Raw genomic sequence first — 15,063 nt, 5'->3', positions numbered from 1 at the left:
TTGTGAATGAGGAAAGGTGTCTGTAGGTAAGCAGACAGTGCATGCATATGAGAGACCAGAACTGGGGAGCTGCTGGAGAAGTGGTGAAGTGGGAGAAGGGGTTTAGCACAGAAGAGGAACAGCTCATCTTTGTGAATCCAGTGAAATGCACGCTTCTTTCAGTTGGATTATATTTACTCAAGTATTCTGTAGGTGAAGCAGAGGAAATGTGAGTCACCCACGCTATGTATGTAGTATGCATGTGGAAGTAAACGGAGGTTCAGCTGACACGTATCTTACCATCACCATGCTGCAGGATGAATTAAATGCAGTGGTGGTGCAATGACTTGTCATGCAGTTGGTATGTCCGGTGTAGATTGAGTTCAACTAGAACAGTGTTCACAAGTCATGGTCGTGAAGCTGAGGAGTGGGATAATCAACTGCTTTTATGTAAGAAAGCCTTCAATCATGAATTATACTGAGCCTATGGAAGCTGGGTTTTCAAGGAAGAAAATTTGTGACAATCTAAAATACAAGTGCTCTGGCATCAGCCGGCACTGTTTTGTTCTGAACTACATGGTTTATCATCAGATATAAAACAGACTTTGTAATTCTATCACTGCTCTGCAGAGTGGCAGGTGTTATCTGCTGTCACATCTACATCAGCTTACACTGTCTGGGAACAGGTTTGGGATTACCTCAGTCTAACAAAACATTTAAAAACAAACAAAAACCAAAGCAGACTGTGTTTGTTGTACTTTCAGGCTGTATGTGAGCGTATGTGTGTCTGTGTGCACACCTCATCCTGGATGGTATGATCAAGATCCAGAAAAGAATGGTGGGAGGCACCGAGTTCTTGCTGCCCTTCACCTTTCCAGCCATGGAGATGTGTGGGATTGGCAGTTATACACAGCTCTGCTCCTGCCTGTCGCCCAGATGGTGCCAGACCGTGCATACCAGATGGCCATTAGATTCTCTGGGAGGTCTGAGTGATGACATGGCCTGTGTGCACAGTACAGCTTTTCTGTTCAGTGTGTGGTAACTGTGTGTTAAAATCAAGGGCTGAGGTTGCTCCCCTGGAGGAACAGATGGATTTCTTGCCTTGGCCTTTTGTCAGGATGAATCTTCCCTAGGGATTCAGCCTGAGTCTGTGCTCTTTCCACTACACCTGTGCTGCTCTGCCATGTGTAAGGTTGTTGAGGAACGTGGAAAAAGAAGAGTGAACACGACTCCAACTTATTTGGTAAACCCTTGTGAGGGAAGCACATCCAGGCCCTCCTCAAAGGACTGTTAATGTGTTTTAAATGATACAATAACGAAACTCTCTGGTAACAAAGACGCATACCACTAAAACCCCCAGACCAGACGAGCACCCTTTCGCAAAACTGCTCCTTTATCTCTGCCATCATCTCGGTCCTTTTCCTTCTCTGTACAGCCTGTCATAATTTTGCAATAATATGTATTTGAAAACCAGTATGTCTAATGTGAGTCATGTGCTTGGGATAATGACATTCCAAGTTGAATGCAGTTCTCTGATTTCTGTTGCAGTTGGCTGGGACCGGGCTTTCTGTAAATGACATGTCTGGGCTCGTGTGCCTTGCCCTTCACAAATACTGCGTTTTGTTATTTTGTGCTAGGTGAGGTGCCCGTGGGGTTATACTCTGCTGCCTTCCATGGGGAGGTGGAAAAACCACCACCACTGCAGCACTGAGCAACACTGCAGTGCATTGGGTGGTACCTGGTGTTAGCTTCTGTTGTATCATGAGTTTGATATGGACACTGTAGTCATAGACTTAGACACACTGAAATTCAGAGAGAGTTTTTGTGTTTGTTTCATTTTTTTTTTTTCTTTCCACTAAGGTATGAAATGACCTAGGTTGTTCTGGTAAGAGTCTGTCATCTAACCGTGTAATGTATAGAAAAACCAACGGTTAGAATAAGTTTTGCTTCAGTGTGCTTGATGTTTCGAGCAGTTATATCAATCCTACGCTCCCTCATTACTCACCAAATATAAAACAACAAGGTTGTAAAAAAAAAAAAATCCCTGGGGAAAACTGTGGACTGCGTAGAGAAGTTCTTCGTTGCCTTTGTTAGCTGTTGTGGATTTCATCTTTCATCTTCCCACTAAATAGGCTGGAAGCTCATCCTTGTTTTTGAAACTATTGCATGAAAAGCTGAACTTTACCTTGATCCCTGAGTCGGGACTTGTGACCTTTGGAAGCCACCCCTTAATTAGAAGGAGTTTGATTTGGCCATGATCCATGTGTCTTCTCTGAAGTTAAATCTCACTGTGATGTGTTAGAATTGAAGAGAATGTGCTGAGGAAAGAAGGCAGAATGAGTTATTTGGTGATTTTTTCCAAGCACAGTAGATGTGGTAACCTCAGTATTGAATCCAATGCTTGCAGATCTGCCCTGCATGTCCTGTCTGTGCCCCTGGCAAAGATCTTACGTGATCAGGATGTGTGCATGTATTGCATCAACAGCTGAGAGCAGGGAGCTGCTGCCAATGAGAGGATACCCCACAGCGATCAGATCAGGACTCTGACTGCACGCTCCTTGGCTTGAGAGCTCAGCTTTGGGCTCCTGCTTTAAAGTTTTACATGGATTTTGTGCAGAACACCATGTCTCAAAGGAGCGGGCTGGAGGCACAGTTTGTGTATCATTCAGCTCAGGAAGCTCAGCTGCTGACTGGGTGGAAAAAAGAGCTGCTCAAAATCTCATGTTGTACTTTATTGTGCCCTTCCTTTCCTCTTGCTTCAAAGCCAGCCAGCAGACTTGCAAAATCAGCAGTCAATAAAACTGCTGGGAAAGTGGAGATCTGTTTTCATTTAAGTGTTTCTGCGCTGTAGCTGCAAAACTGTGGTAGGGTGGATGCTTTATTTGAAGGGCTGGGAGCACTGTAACAACACACAGCAAAAGACTCTCTACCAAATTTGGGCTTTATTTCCCTATTTAGTCAAGTAACGGCTAGGTTGATACTGAATTTCTTTGCTGTAAAATCCAGGGTGCTGAAGGAGAAGTTGTGAAAGGGAAGGTTATTTTAGTGGTGAGCTCACAAGGTAGAGTGCTTCCCCTGCTGAGAACAGCTGCTCCTAGTACCCAAACAAGGCATCTTAGCTTAGCAGTTGAACTCAGTTTCTTCCTTTCCGAACAGCAGATAACTGGTTTTCCATTATAGCATTTTTGATGCTGGAGGTCTTTGCCCATTTCCCTCATTTTTATTTTTTTTTCAACTGCTTTGTGTCGTCCCTAGAAGAAGTAAAGCTGTTCCATTTCACCATTATTTGTGGGATCTGTGTTAGTTCCAAATGGTTTGGTTTTGTTGCTCCATTCTAAAAGGGGAAGCAAAATTAACTGAATTTGTGTTAGGAATGAGCTCTTTTTTCTGGTTGTGTTCTCAACAGCACTGGGTAGAACAGAAAAGATGTTTTTGTTATTTCTGCATGATAACCTCACTATTAAGAATTCTCTCTCAGAAGATGTATCACTGGGTTAATCGCACCTCTTCCAGCTGTACTGTTTTCCGCTGCCCTTTTGCTTCGGTATGTTGAAGAATCCACCGATAGGAGCAGTTGAGGCTGTGTTATTCTGATTTCTCTTCAAATGCAACTGTTTGTTCTGGTTCAGTGAAAGTCCTGGAGAGGCTCATTAATTGGTTGTTAAGATTTTTTTTTTTGTGAATGTCAAACCTGAAAGGAGTTATAATTTTCCAGTTCCTGCTTTCTTGCTGTGAAGGTTTTTCCTTTTTCATTGAGAAGGAGCCACGGGGCTGGGTCGTGGTTGTCGTGTTCCACACATGAGAGGTGTGTACAGATGTGTATATCACTTTGGGGTGGGCTGGTCGAGGTTGGTTTTGTTCTGTCTTTGTGTGGTTTCTCTTTGGTTATTTTTTGGGTTTTAACTATCAATTTTGACTCAGGAATGATGCTGGCGGGGAGTTAGGAGGAGTGGATCTCCCCAGGCAACCAGGAAAGGGCCGGCAGCCCCCAGAACCCTGGGCTGTGGAGGCAAAAGGGGACAGCACAAATTCACTGAGTGTGTCCTTGGCTTCCAGGCTCCCTAACCACAGAGAGGCATTTAAAAAACTGGGAACAGAACACATTTTATTGCACTGTGTTTGGTTCTACATTAGAACTGTTGTTCTCTTACTCCCCTGATACCCTGATTTCAACTTTCAGAGCCTCTGAGAAGGTACAAATCATACCACAGCGATGTTTACAGTACTTCGAGTGAAAGTCCATCCATTATTTCTTCAGAAGCAGATTTCAGGCAAGGTAAGATATCTGCTTAAAAAATAACGATGACAACAAAAAGAAGTAGTTGGAGGTTTGATAATTACCACCAGTCTGAAGTTGTAAGATGATCTCATGTAATTACATAATTATGTACAATTCAGCACAATTGGCAGTCTGTGCAGAAATGAGTTTGACATTTCATACTCTGAAAGGGAACTTGTTAGGAAAAGGTGGAAATGGTTAACTTCCCTGGAGGACTTGATCTAAATGGCATGCAGCCTTCCCAGGCACAAAAACAATCGAGCTGTTGCTGGTGTACAATTGTAGTAAATTACAAAAGCTTTATATGGAACATGTATGCTTTAATTATTTTGATTTCAGAAGGCTTCACTGTGAGGATGAAACAGCTGATAATTTATAAGCCAAAAATTTTGATGTAGTGCAAAAATATCTACTTATATGATAAGTGTGTGTAAGTTCTACAAAATCAGTGGCTTGGCAAAGCAGGAGATGGTGTGAAGGGCTTTTCACTGACTCGTGGCAGGAAGGGCCATTTGCTTCCCACCATGGAGGCACAGCATGGGAAAGAAATGTTTGAGGTGTGCTTTGGAGAGGTGCTAAAATGGTGAAAAGACATGAAGAGGAGCACAGAGGATGAAAGAGGATGAAACCAATAATCAGCTTGGCAAAGTCATTGTAAGTGGTGGAGATGAGCCATTCTATCAAAGTGTAAGAAGAAAAACAATAGCCAGGAAATGAGTACAGCTGCACTGTGTGCATCCTCCATGCACTGCTCAACCAAGCCTCTCTGTACACACCACTCTCAGCTTTCCTCATGTTTTTGTCTGTCCTCCTCCTAAGTGCTGAGCCAGAAGCCTAGTTAAGTGGAAGCAAGCAGCAAGTAACAATTTTGGTCTTGAGGCACAGCTCCTATAACTATCACTTCCCTTCCATGTCTTGTCATTCAGACCAGGCTGCTTGTGAATGTCTGCCCCAAAGCCAAAGGTTCTGAGGTCTGTACAGGTGAGAGGGAGCTACTTTTGTCACCGGCACTCCTGGGCTCAGCTAAACAACTGTAATGTAAAGAACAATTTCAAAGTCTGTGTGGCCAAGAGCTCTCCTGCAGCCTCTGTTCGTTGTGAGTACAGTCAGAGGCAAAAGCAAAAAGCTTTGCAAAATCAGATCCTAAGTGTAGAATCTCAGCACTGCTGCAAAGGACATATCAGCAAAAGAGGTGACTTGTCAACAGGAAAGCAACTAAGTCTTTTACCAAAGAGAGAAAAGAACAACCACTGTTTCATAAACCACTTTTCTAAGTGTCAGATTTCAGAGACAGAAATTAAACACAGAAGCTCAGCAATATGCTGGTTTCCTAACTCCCTCCTTGTGAACAGCAGCACTGTGCTTTACCTAGCTGCTTTGATTCCGTGCTGGAGCAGTTTTTTATGGTGTCTCTGCCACTTGTACATTTCGTGACTGAAAAAGAAACATTTCTTGCTGGAAAGATGTCTGTGCAGTTGTGTGTGGTTTTGTGGTTTTGACTGGATGGTGTTTTCTTGGTGTTTTTTGTTTTGTTTTTTTTTTTTTTTAAATTAGGCTTGCCTTAGTATTCTTCCTCAAAGAGCTTGTGGTATTGTTACCTTCATTGGAGGAAGCAGTAAGATCTCTGAGAACTGAAATGACTGCATAATGGTTGTGTGTCTAATATCTGGAACGTAGAAACCAGATTCCTTCTAAGTTGTCTTTGATGAAAATCTAATTAATCTCTGCTAAGTCCTTAATTTTAGATGGGATTGCTCCTCGTGCTTTGTTGCCCTGTCCTATACTAATTTGTCTTTTGGTTTGCCAGTGAGAAAAAATGAAGGATTCAAGAGAGATGATGCCAGTGGTGCTTTGCCAGGTGCTGATGATATCTCCACATCAAGTCAAGCTCATTCTCAGAGGGCAAGGTAAACCATGTGAAAGCAACGTGTCTTGGAATGCTCAGTCTCTATCGGAGAAATTACTGTAAATCTGTGAGCAAATTTTTCACTGGCTTCTGTGTAATATAAACTGCATGTTGTACTCAGAAGCTAAAAACATTTCAGAATTGCATACTGTAGTCAGTAAACATCTCATCATACGCTGTGGTTTAGAAGTAACTATGCCAGCCAGGAGTCTAAATTCGGCTCCCATATTTATTGGAGATGGGGTTGCACTCTGTTATGTTGCTGTATCTGATAAAAGTCAGAGCTTACGTTCTGCTTGGAAATACTGAAATCATTTGTATTTCAATTATGCTTTTCTAAAAGTTTTAGAAAGTATTGATATCAGTAAGTATTATTTTGAAGTGTGCTCACTTAATAATCAAAGTATAATATATAATTGCTTTAAAATAAGCCAGAAGCTGTTCATGTAGTTGTTTTGTCTGACAAGTGCTTGGTTTCTGTTGGTGTTCCATTATTGTCTTTTTGCTTTTATATTACCTCAATACTGACTAGGCAGGCCCATTTAGTAACAACTTCTGCTTTCTGAATTGCCTTTTACCATTGTATGTATTGGAATATTAAGTCTGTAAACTGTTGTAGTTTTTTTTTAAAATTTATTTTTCAAACACTGTTCTTCAATATTGCTTTAAAAAGTGGGTTCTACTTTGTACTACATCTTAGTACAGCAGCAGCTGCTTTGACCGTACCTGCTGTGTTTCATGAGTGCTTCCATCATAAGTGTTTGAGCATCTTTCAGACATGGACCTGTTAGATGGAAAATGTTCTTTTAGTCTCTGTCAGATGTTGAGTCACCTTGGAGTACTTGATCAAAATGATCGAAATTGCTTTTATTGTGAAAAGAGGGGAGACTGGGGCATGTTTTCTTTCTTCATTGCAATGACAGCCATCTCAGCAACCTTCTGTTTTGGAGATGGGTCAGGAGAATGATAGTTCAATATTTTAGGATATTTATAATTTTTTATCATGGTCTAGATGGAAATCCTCTTTTATTCTATTGAAGAAACTCAGAATTGTCTAAAGATTGTAACTGTTTGAGGTGCTGTGGCCAGGCTGTTGAATATGCCTATGTTATTTTGGCCTGTAAGGTGCTGTGCAGTGAGAAGGGCAAAGGGCCATGCTCTCACCATGGAGATTAAAATGGAGGAACATCTGCTTCCTACACTGCATTATGTGCCCCGAATGCAACTGAGTGAGGCAGGGTCTAAGATGATCTGTGAAAGGAGCACAGATGAGGAGAAGAAAGGTGACTTGGAAGTGCTACAGCTTCCATTGGTCTGCTGAGATGACGCATTGCTTTCTTACCACTTCCACTGTGCCTGAAAACTGTAAAGTTATTTAGAAGTCTGTGTGTTGGCAAATATATGTAATGGCTTTTCTTGTAGTGGAAAAGTATTTAAGCATTGCCTAGCTGGTTGAATACTTCTTTGGTGGTTGGAATGCATGTAACCCTGGTGAATCATAGAATCGTTTGAGTTGGAAGGGACCCTTAAAGGTCATCTAGTCCAACTCCCCTGCAATGAACAGGGACATCTGCAGTTAGATCAGAGCCCCATCCAGACTGACCTTGAATGTCTCCAAGGGTGGGGCTTCTACCACCTCTCTGAACAACTGCATGAGTGCTTCAGCACCACCCTTGTGTAAAAAAAACTTCTTCCTTGTATCCAGTCTAAATCTCCCCTCTTCTAGTTTGAAACCATTTCCCTTAGTCCTATCACAACAGACCCTGCTAAAGAGTCTGTCCCTTTCTTTTTTTATAGCCCCCTTTTAGATATTGAAAGGCTGTTCTTCCCAGTGCCTTCTCTTCTCCAGGCTGAACAGTCTCAGCTCATTTCAGCCTGTCCTTATAGGAAGGTGTTCCCTTGGATCATTTTTGTGGCCCTCCTCTGGATGCGCTCCAACAGGTCTGTGACTCTCCTGTGCTGAGATCTCTGCACCTGGACACAGTACCCCAGATGAGGTCTTACCAGCACAGAGTAGAGGGGCAGGATCACCTCCCTTGTCCTGCTGGCCACGCTTCTTTGGATGCAGCCCAGGATACAGTTGGCTTTCTGGGCTGTGAGGGCACACTGCTGGCTCATGTCCAGCTTGCCATCCACCAGTACCCCCAAGTCCTTTTTGGTAGGGCAGTCTCTGTCCTTACGTCCCCCAGCTTGTACTGATAGTGAGAGTTGCCACGACCCAGGTGCAAGAGCAGGAGATGATAAGGGGTAAAAGGCTCTACATTTCTGCTTCCAGTTTTATGCTGCCCCAGCACTGCACTAGAATGGTCAAAGAGTCCACTTACCACTGTGTGTGCAGGGTTGAGCTCAGAGTTTTCTTCATTCCTTTGCCATTGTTTTTTTTCCTCTTGATGAGCACTGTGAAGTCAGCCCTGTTTCCACAGTGGCTTTGAGTTCAACCCATGGAAGCTGTCAGTTCAACACTATGGCTGTTCTTAAGAATGAACCAGCAGTAATTGGTAGATGCTGTTAGAGAACTTTTATTTCTGTTTGCAAAACATTTCAGAAACTGACTGTAGTGTGTGATATGGAAGCGAGTCACACTGCTGTCAACTAATCAGGCCCATTATGGAAGTGGAAGTGCTACGATAAGAGATTGCAGACTTTCTCGTGGTTCATTTTGCATTGTATCATTTGACTCTATATTGCTCTTTTAAGACTGGTGCCTTTAATGGCTCTAGTTTGTGTACATGTGAAATCCAGAAGAAAAATACTGCTCTGTATGTGCAGCGTGAAATCATCTGCTGCTTAGCAGTGGTGTGAACCTTACATTGATGTAATTCTGCAGTCTTTCTCCAAGGCCTGGTATTCTGAGTCTGCTGGTGTTGCTTGGCTTCATATCTGTGCCTGTGCTAAAAGATACCATTCTACAGCTGCACAAAAAATGGCATAGAAGGGTACCACTAGTTCCTTAGGCTAAAAAAAGCTTTTTCTGCTGAAGTACCACATGAGTAATTATAGTCAAAATTTTAAAAAAGACTCAACTCTTGAAAGCAAATTTTACATTTCTATAGACGCACTGCAAAACAGCAAAGCAGCTAGGAGCAGAATTTATTCCTACAATAGTAGTTTGATAATATCTCTGTTAATTACATGAGCTGAATGGAAAGCAGGGCTGGCTGGCTCCTTCTTTGTTGTTTTCCAACTGCTGTTAAAGCTTTGCAGTTCTATGCAGTGTAGAAAGGAGTGCCATCAAAGATGGTAACAGAATTCAGCAGGACATTTCTGGGGAAGTAATGCACTGTTTGTATCCAGAATATTGCACATTGCTTCTTCAGAATGTTCTGTGCTGCAGAAGACCATGGCTTTCCTGACTTCAGAAACACTCTTTCAAAGTAAAGTACTTGCTGACAAATAGTCCTAAGAAGAACATTCCCAGAGGTTTGGGGTTTTTGGCTCATCATTTGATTTCAGGGTTTGGGGCAGCATGTAACTGAATCCCCAACTTGAATCCTTTCGGCAGCTGGGAGCAGTTTTAGTGCTCAGAGATACCATCTATACTTTGGTGCGTTTTAAGTGTTCTGCTCCTGTAGCGTGTCATTAGAGACAGTCTGCTTAATTACCTGTGGAATGAACCTCGTACAAGTGAGATACAGCAAATGGGGGCATCTGGATTAAAGGGAATCTGTAGCCAGTGCTAAGCAAGCAGTAAAGCTGCTCATTTACCAGCCTGTGGGACTCATGCTGCAGCCTGCTCCTGAGCTAGCAGAAGCCATCGATTTTCTTTTTTTTTTTTTGGGGGGGGGGGAGATTTCAGAGTAAGGTGAAACCCTTCTTGTGTTCTGTCACTGCTGTTACCCTTTGAACTTCTTGGAATGCTTTCCTTGTGGCAATTGATTGTGCCTATTTTTCCTCTTTGCTTCTTGTATTTCTGATTTTTGTCCTTTTTTCTCTTTTTCCACCTTTACTATTTCTTCCTTTTTCTCTCCAGGAGCAGCAGCTGACATGGATCTCTTCCTTCTGTTCCCTTTCCTTCCGTTCCCCACTACATTCCATGTGCATCTCCGTGCTCTCCTACCCAAACGCATCACTCTTTCTCCATCTGTTCCTAACCTTCCCACTGCACTATTACAGAATGTCCACCTGCTTCCCTTCCTCCAGCCTTCTCCTCTGACCCAATCTGTGCTAATTCTTGGTAAGTACACTGGATGAGGTTCTATACACTTGCTGCTTTTGGAGTCGGCCATCTGTGTGATGGCTTGCCTTCCATCTGTGGGTTAATGAGAAGCTGTAGGGCTGTGATTTACAATGAAACACAGTTGAAAATACAGAGCAGCAACCAAGTGCTTGTCTCTTGGGGAACCCGAGACAAGCAACATTTTATCTGCTATGCTATCTGTTAGGAATGGAATTTGGATTTTGTGGTGGGAGTAATAATACCTGCATGTTCCATGTTTCTTGGAAGTGCTCTGCCTGTATCTGTCAACAGTATCTTCTGTGCTGACAAATGAGAGGTGCAGTCCTGGTCTTGGAACCCTGGAGTGGAGCATACTCCACCTTCCACAGGAAGCTATCTGCCTGAGCCTGGCATTGAGGCGTTTAGCCAAGATGTCAACGTGCTTTCTTGGAGTGATGACAGTGTTTGTATCCTGCACCAGGAAAATGTTTGAAGTATTACATTTTTGAGCTTCCTCCCACTTGCCCTCATGCACCTTTTCAGAAAAATGCATGCGAGTTAAAAAGACAAACCAGCATAAGGAAACTGTTTTGCACAGTAACTTCTGATTGCTTTTGCACACATTTACATGCTATTGGAAAGGCACCTTTTTTTTTTTCAGCAGTTGGCATTTTCACTCATGTGAAAGTGCTTTCAGATAAAGCCAGCTGCAACATGTCTCACTTTTTCATATCATCTTTGATAATTCACAGATACTTATGTTCAGAAGGTATTTTGGTTTTGTTTTGTGTTTTTTTTTTCATTTCGGAGCCCATCCTTAGACCTTGATCTGGAGAACGCTTGTGGGCATATTTAACTTCATTGTGAATATTCCCACATACGTTGATCTTAATAAACCTCCTCTCTGCGAAAAGCTGAGCTTGTGCACAAGTCCCTGCAGGTCTCGGGCCTTTCCTCATTACCGTGTCCTTTTGGGCACACATTATTAAGTCTGTTGCAGCAAGGAAAAGAGGAGGGAAAAGGGGAGTGCTGTTATGAAGGCCCAGAACAGTGGAAAGGATAACGGGCTAACATGAAGGCGATCCTCCGTTACTCCTTGAGAACTTCTCTGAAATGCCATTTGAGGATTCAGCATTATTTTGCTTTGATCTTGGCACGTTGTTGCCATTTCATTATTTGGGCTTTTCCATGGTAATATAAATTGTATTTTAAGACTGCTTTTGTCTTGTCTGTTTGTCGGCCAATGAAACTTCAATCTCCGAACATTTCAGAGGACATTCTGTATGGTTCTCACTTTCGGTATTTTTTAGAAACTGTGCTGTGTGATGATGGAAGTACATTTGAAGTCACGCCCACAAAGTATCACGGACAACAGTGCTGTCTGCACAGAGGCATTTTCTTTTACTTTTTAACTGATTTGTTGTTCCTCAAGCACATTTGGGTTCTTATAGGAAGCAGCTATTTAAATTGCATTGTCCTAAAAAGTCTCTGTAAATGACCTTCTTATCACCAAGAGCTCTACTTCAGTGTCAGTGCAGGACTTGGTTTTACATTTATCTGTATTCCTCAACTTCAATGCAGTGGTGTAAAGGGTTCGGAATACTTTCCATGTTTTTCATTGCTCCAGTGTGCCACCAAATCTGACTTAGCTTAGAAGTGGAACTGCTGACATGACTAATGGGTTGCTAGCAAAGTGAACCAAGCTTGCTATTGTTCCAGGTGCCTTTGTTAAATGTGCTTTTTGGTGGATGAAAGTCCTGTTGAGTTACCCTATCTACTTCTGTTAAAAAATTGCCTTTGTATAATTCTCTAAACAGAAGAACAATATTTTTTCTTGGTTTAGGATTTCTAAAGGAGCCTTGATTCGTCTGTTTTGAGTTTTGGGTTTAGAAATGTTTTTCCTTATGTATGGGAGAGACAGGGAGAGGAATGAAAATTGGTTGTTTTTCTCCTTTTTTTTTTTTTTTTTGCATTTCCAAACATCTTGATTTTCAAATAAAAAAATGGCCTTCATCCAGCCAAAATGGGACGTGACTTTTTTTTCCCAATGAAAATAAAATGGTCAGGATATTTGCTGATATAAGAACTGAAAACTAATTTGCTGTTTTCTCAGAAATAGTGGGATTTTCTTACTTTGCTTGCTTGCTTTTTTTTCAGCTGCTTCATTTAAACTCTTATTTATTGCCATGCCTGTGTATCAATGAAGCCATTTTTAGCATTTTAAAAGAAACAACTTTTTTCTGTTAAAAAAAGATGATGAAAGCATTTAATTGTTCTATTTAGAATAACTTTGAATGCTGATATATACACAGTGTGATGTATTCTTCAGGCTGCATTTGAGCATTTATCTTTATACAAATAAATGACAGTTTGTAGTTGTAGAAACTTGGCATGTTCTACTCATTTTCCTTACTGATTGTTTGCTGTAGAGTGCTTCAGTTTGGGCGTGCTCTGTTCATCTCCTGGCTGCTGAATAAATGTTGAGTTTAATGCAGTATTTGTTAGCAGCTTGTTGATGTTTCTGGTTTTTCCCTTTGGGAAGTGCTTAATGCAGAAGAATGTCTGATTCCTAGTAGTAATGGCTTTTATCCCCTCTGACTGTATAGCAGGCAGCATGAAGCACCATTTGAAGGCAATCTTGTCAGTCAAGAAGCGATGCTAAAGCGCCAGGAAGAAGAAGTGCTGCAGCTGCAGGCTCGTATGGCTCTCAGGCAGTCCCGGCCCAACCTCTACACTGGAGATGCAATCAGGTCCTCCATGCTGGACATCACCAGAGATCCGCTCAGAGAAATAGCCCTGGAAACAGCCATGACTCAAAGGAAATTGAGGGTAATGCCTTGATCTCAGGTGAACTCCTGTATTCTTTGAAACAGAGCAATGTCCCAGCTGAAACTGAAGTATGTGGGATTTGTAAACCAGGTCCTGTAATAAGCAGTCATCAATAGGTTGGCGTTGCCTTATAGGAGAGGCTTTGGAGATTTTGTAGTATTAGCAGGCAGGTAGGCAAAAGCAGCACCAAAAGAAAATGAAAGAAACAGCAAGACACAACTGAACATTGCATTAAACGCTGCAGTATCCAAATGGGGATAAGGTGCATTTTTCTTCTCTATCATGTGATGTTTTTATCCAGTTCTGTTTGCATTGGTTTCCCTCAGCAGAATGTAGATTTGTCCCACAACCTTTAGAGGTTGTGAAATTAACAAACTGGGAAGGTAAAGACACACCAAGATAATGTGTTTTGCTCTTAGGTTCACCCTGAAGAATCGTGCAAGCTCCCCTTTCCTTTCCTAGCTCTTGCTGGGAAAAAGAAAAATGGATGAAGTATGAGATTAAAGAGGGAGACATAGGCAGATGGAGCATTGATTGTTGAAAGAAATGGCAATTTGATGCCCCCTGCTGCTGCTTTCAGTTCATTGGATTATTTTTGTCTGGTTTGGATGGGAAAATGTGACTCAGGAATTACTCATGAATTTGCTGTCCCCTAAAGCAGAGTTTGTCTCCAGTCCCAACGCTCTGGACAGTTTGTTCATGTAGGCCTTAACCAACAAGTATTCGGATGAAACATGGGCCTGTTCCTTAGATCACTATTGAAATCAGTATTGTGCAGAGGGCTTTTAAGTGTTTGGACAGATTAACCTCTCCTATAATTCCCAGGAATAACTTGCTTGCCTACAGGTAGACAGAAATTGGCCAGAATCTCTGCATGAACCTAGCAGGCAGAATTAGACTGAAGCATTTCAGCCTTTGTAAAGGAGAGTTGGATGTTGCAGGCCGAACTTCGTTAAGGCAGAGTTGCCACCAGCACAGATGACCTTCTCAATGTCAGGCAACTGATGACTGAAAGAAGCTGAAATGCTCCCAATATGCAACATGCACCTTGTATTTTCAAGGAAGACAAAATAATATTAAAGCCCTAGCTTTTTGCCCACGAAAGGAAGGAAAACAATTATAGTGGTAATGTCATCAACAACGTGGCCTACCAGTGTGTCTGGCATGCATGTGGGTAAAATGAGATTGTTCAAACCAACCAGCTCTTGGCAGGAATTCCTTGCAATTTTCCAGTTTCAGCCTTCAGTTCCTATTTAGTGTTTACAGGGCAGGAGTTAACTGTGCTTCTGTCTCTAGTTCCAGTAATGCTGTATTCATTCATGCTCTTGTGCTTTGCAGAATTTCTTTGGCCCTGAGTTTGTGAAAATGACAATTGAACCATTCATCTCCTTGGATCTGCCAAAGTCTATCTTGGTAAGAGCAGGGCTACTGAGCATTTGGTGGCAGGGAAAATATATTTAACCAACAAATGCACCTTAACCATGAGCGTGAACATTGGGATATTTTGTTTCACCAAATGCAGACAAAGAAAGGGAAGAATGATGATACAAGACGGAAAGTAAATGTGATGCTTCTAAGTGGGCAGAAGCTGGAGCTGACCTGTGACACCAAAACAATATGCAAAGACGTCTTTGATATGGTTGTTGCCCATATTGGCTTAGTGGAGCATCACTTATTTGGACTGGCTACTTTAAGAGGTAAGAATAAAAACTTTCTGTAGCAGATTGGTATACAACAGTGAGAGCTAACTACAGGGATTTGTCTGAGTAACAGCATCTCAGCTTGTTCCTTTGTCTCACTGAGTGTTCTTCACTGCTGCTTGTTGCCTTCACAACGTGTGTTGCTGTCTAGTGCCCCACAGAGGATGTGAGCTGGATTTTCTTGGTATGTTCTCACTGCCTCTTGGGGGCAGCC

General features: G+C 42.1%; 1 protein-coding gene across 10 annotated transcripts in view; it reads left to right on the top strand.

Moving 5' to 3' along the window:
• The window catches only part of PTPN13 (protein tyrosine phosphatase, non-receptor type 13), a 104,613-nt gene that overhangs the window by 53,095 nt on the left and 36,455 nt on the right, over positions 1–15,063 (top strand). For 8 of the 10 annotated variants that reach the window (XM_021395171.1, XM_021395174.1, XM_021395175.1 and 5 more), the window contains 5 exons: positions 4,160–4,255; positions 6,066–6,165; positions 12,927–13,149; positions 14,488–14,562; positions 14,672–14,846. In XM_021395171.1, coding sequence (XP_021250846.1) covers positions 4,160–4,255; positions 6,066–6,165; positions 12,927–13,149; positions 14,488–14,562; positions 14,672–14,846 — 669 coding nt within the window. The remainder of the gene's footprint in view (positions 1–4,159; positions 4,256–6,065; positions 6,166–12,926; positions 13,150–14,487; positions 14,563–14,671; positions 14,847–15,063) is intronic. The other 2 variants (XM_021395180.1, XM_021395173.1) reach the window with 1 other exon arrangement.

The sequence above is a fragment of the Numida meleagris genome, chromosome 4, assembly GCF_002078875.1.
Source record: "Numida meleagris isolate 19003 breed g44 Domestic line chromosome 4, NumMel1.0, whole genome shotgun sequence".
Lineage (NCBI taxonomy): Eukaryota > Metazoa > Chordata > Aves > Galliformes > Numididae > Numida > Numida meleagris.
This window is presented reverse-complemented; position numbering and strand designations above follow the sequence as displayed.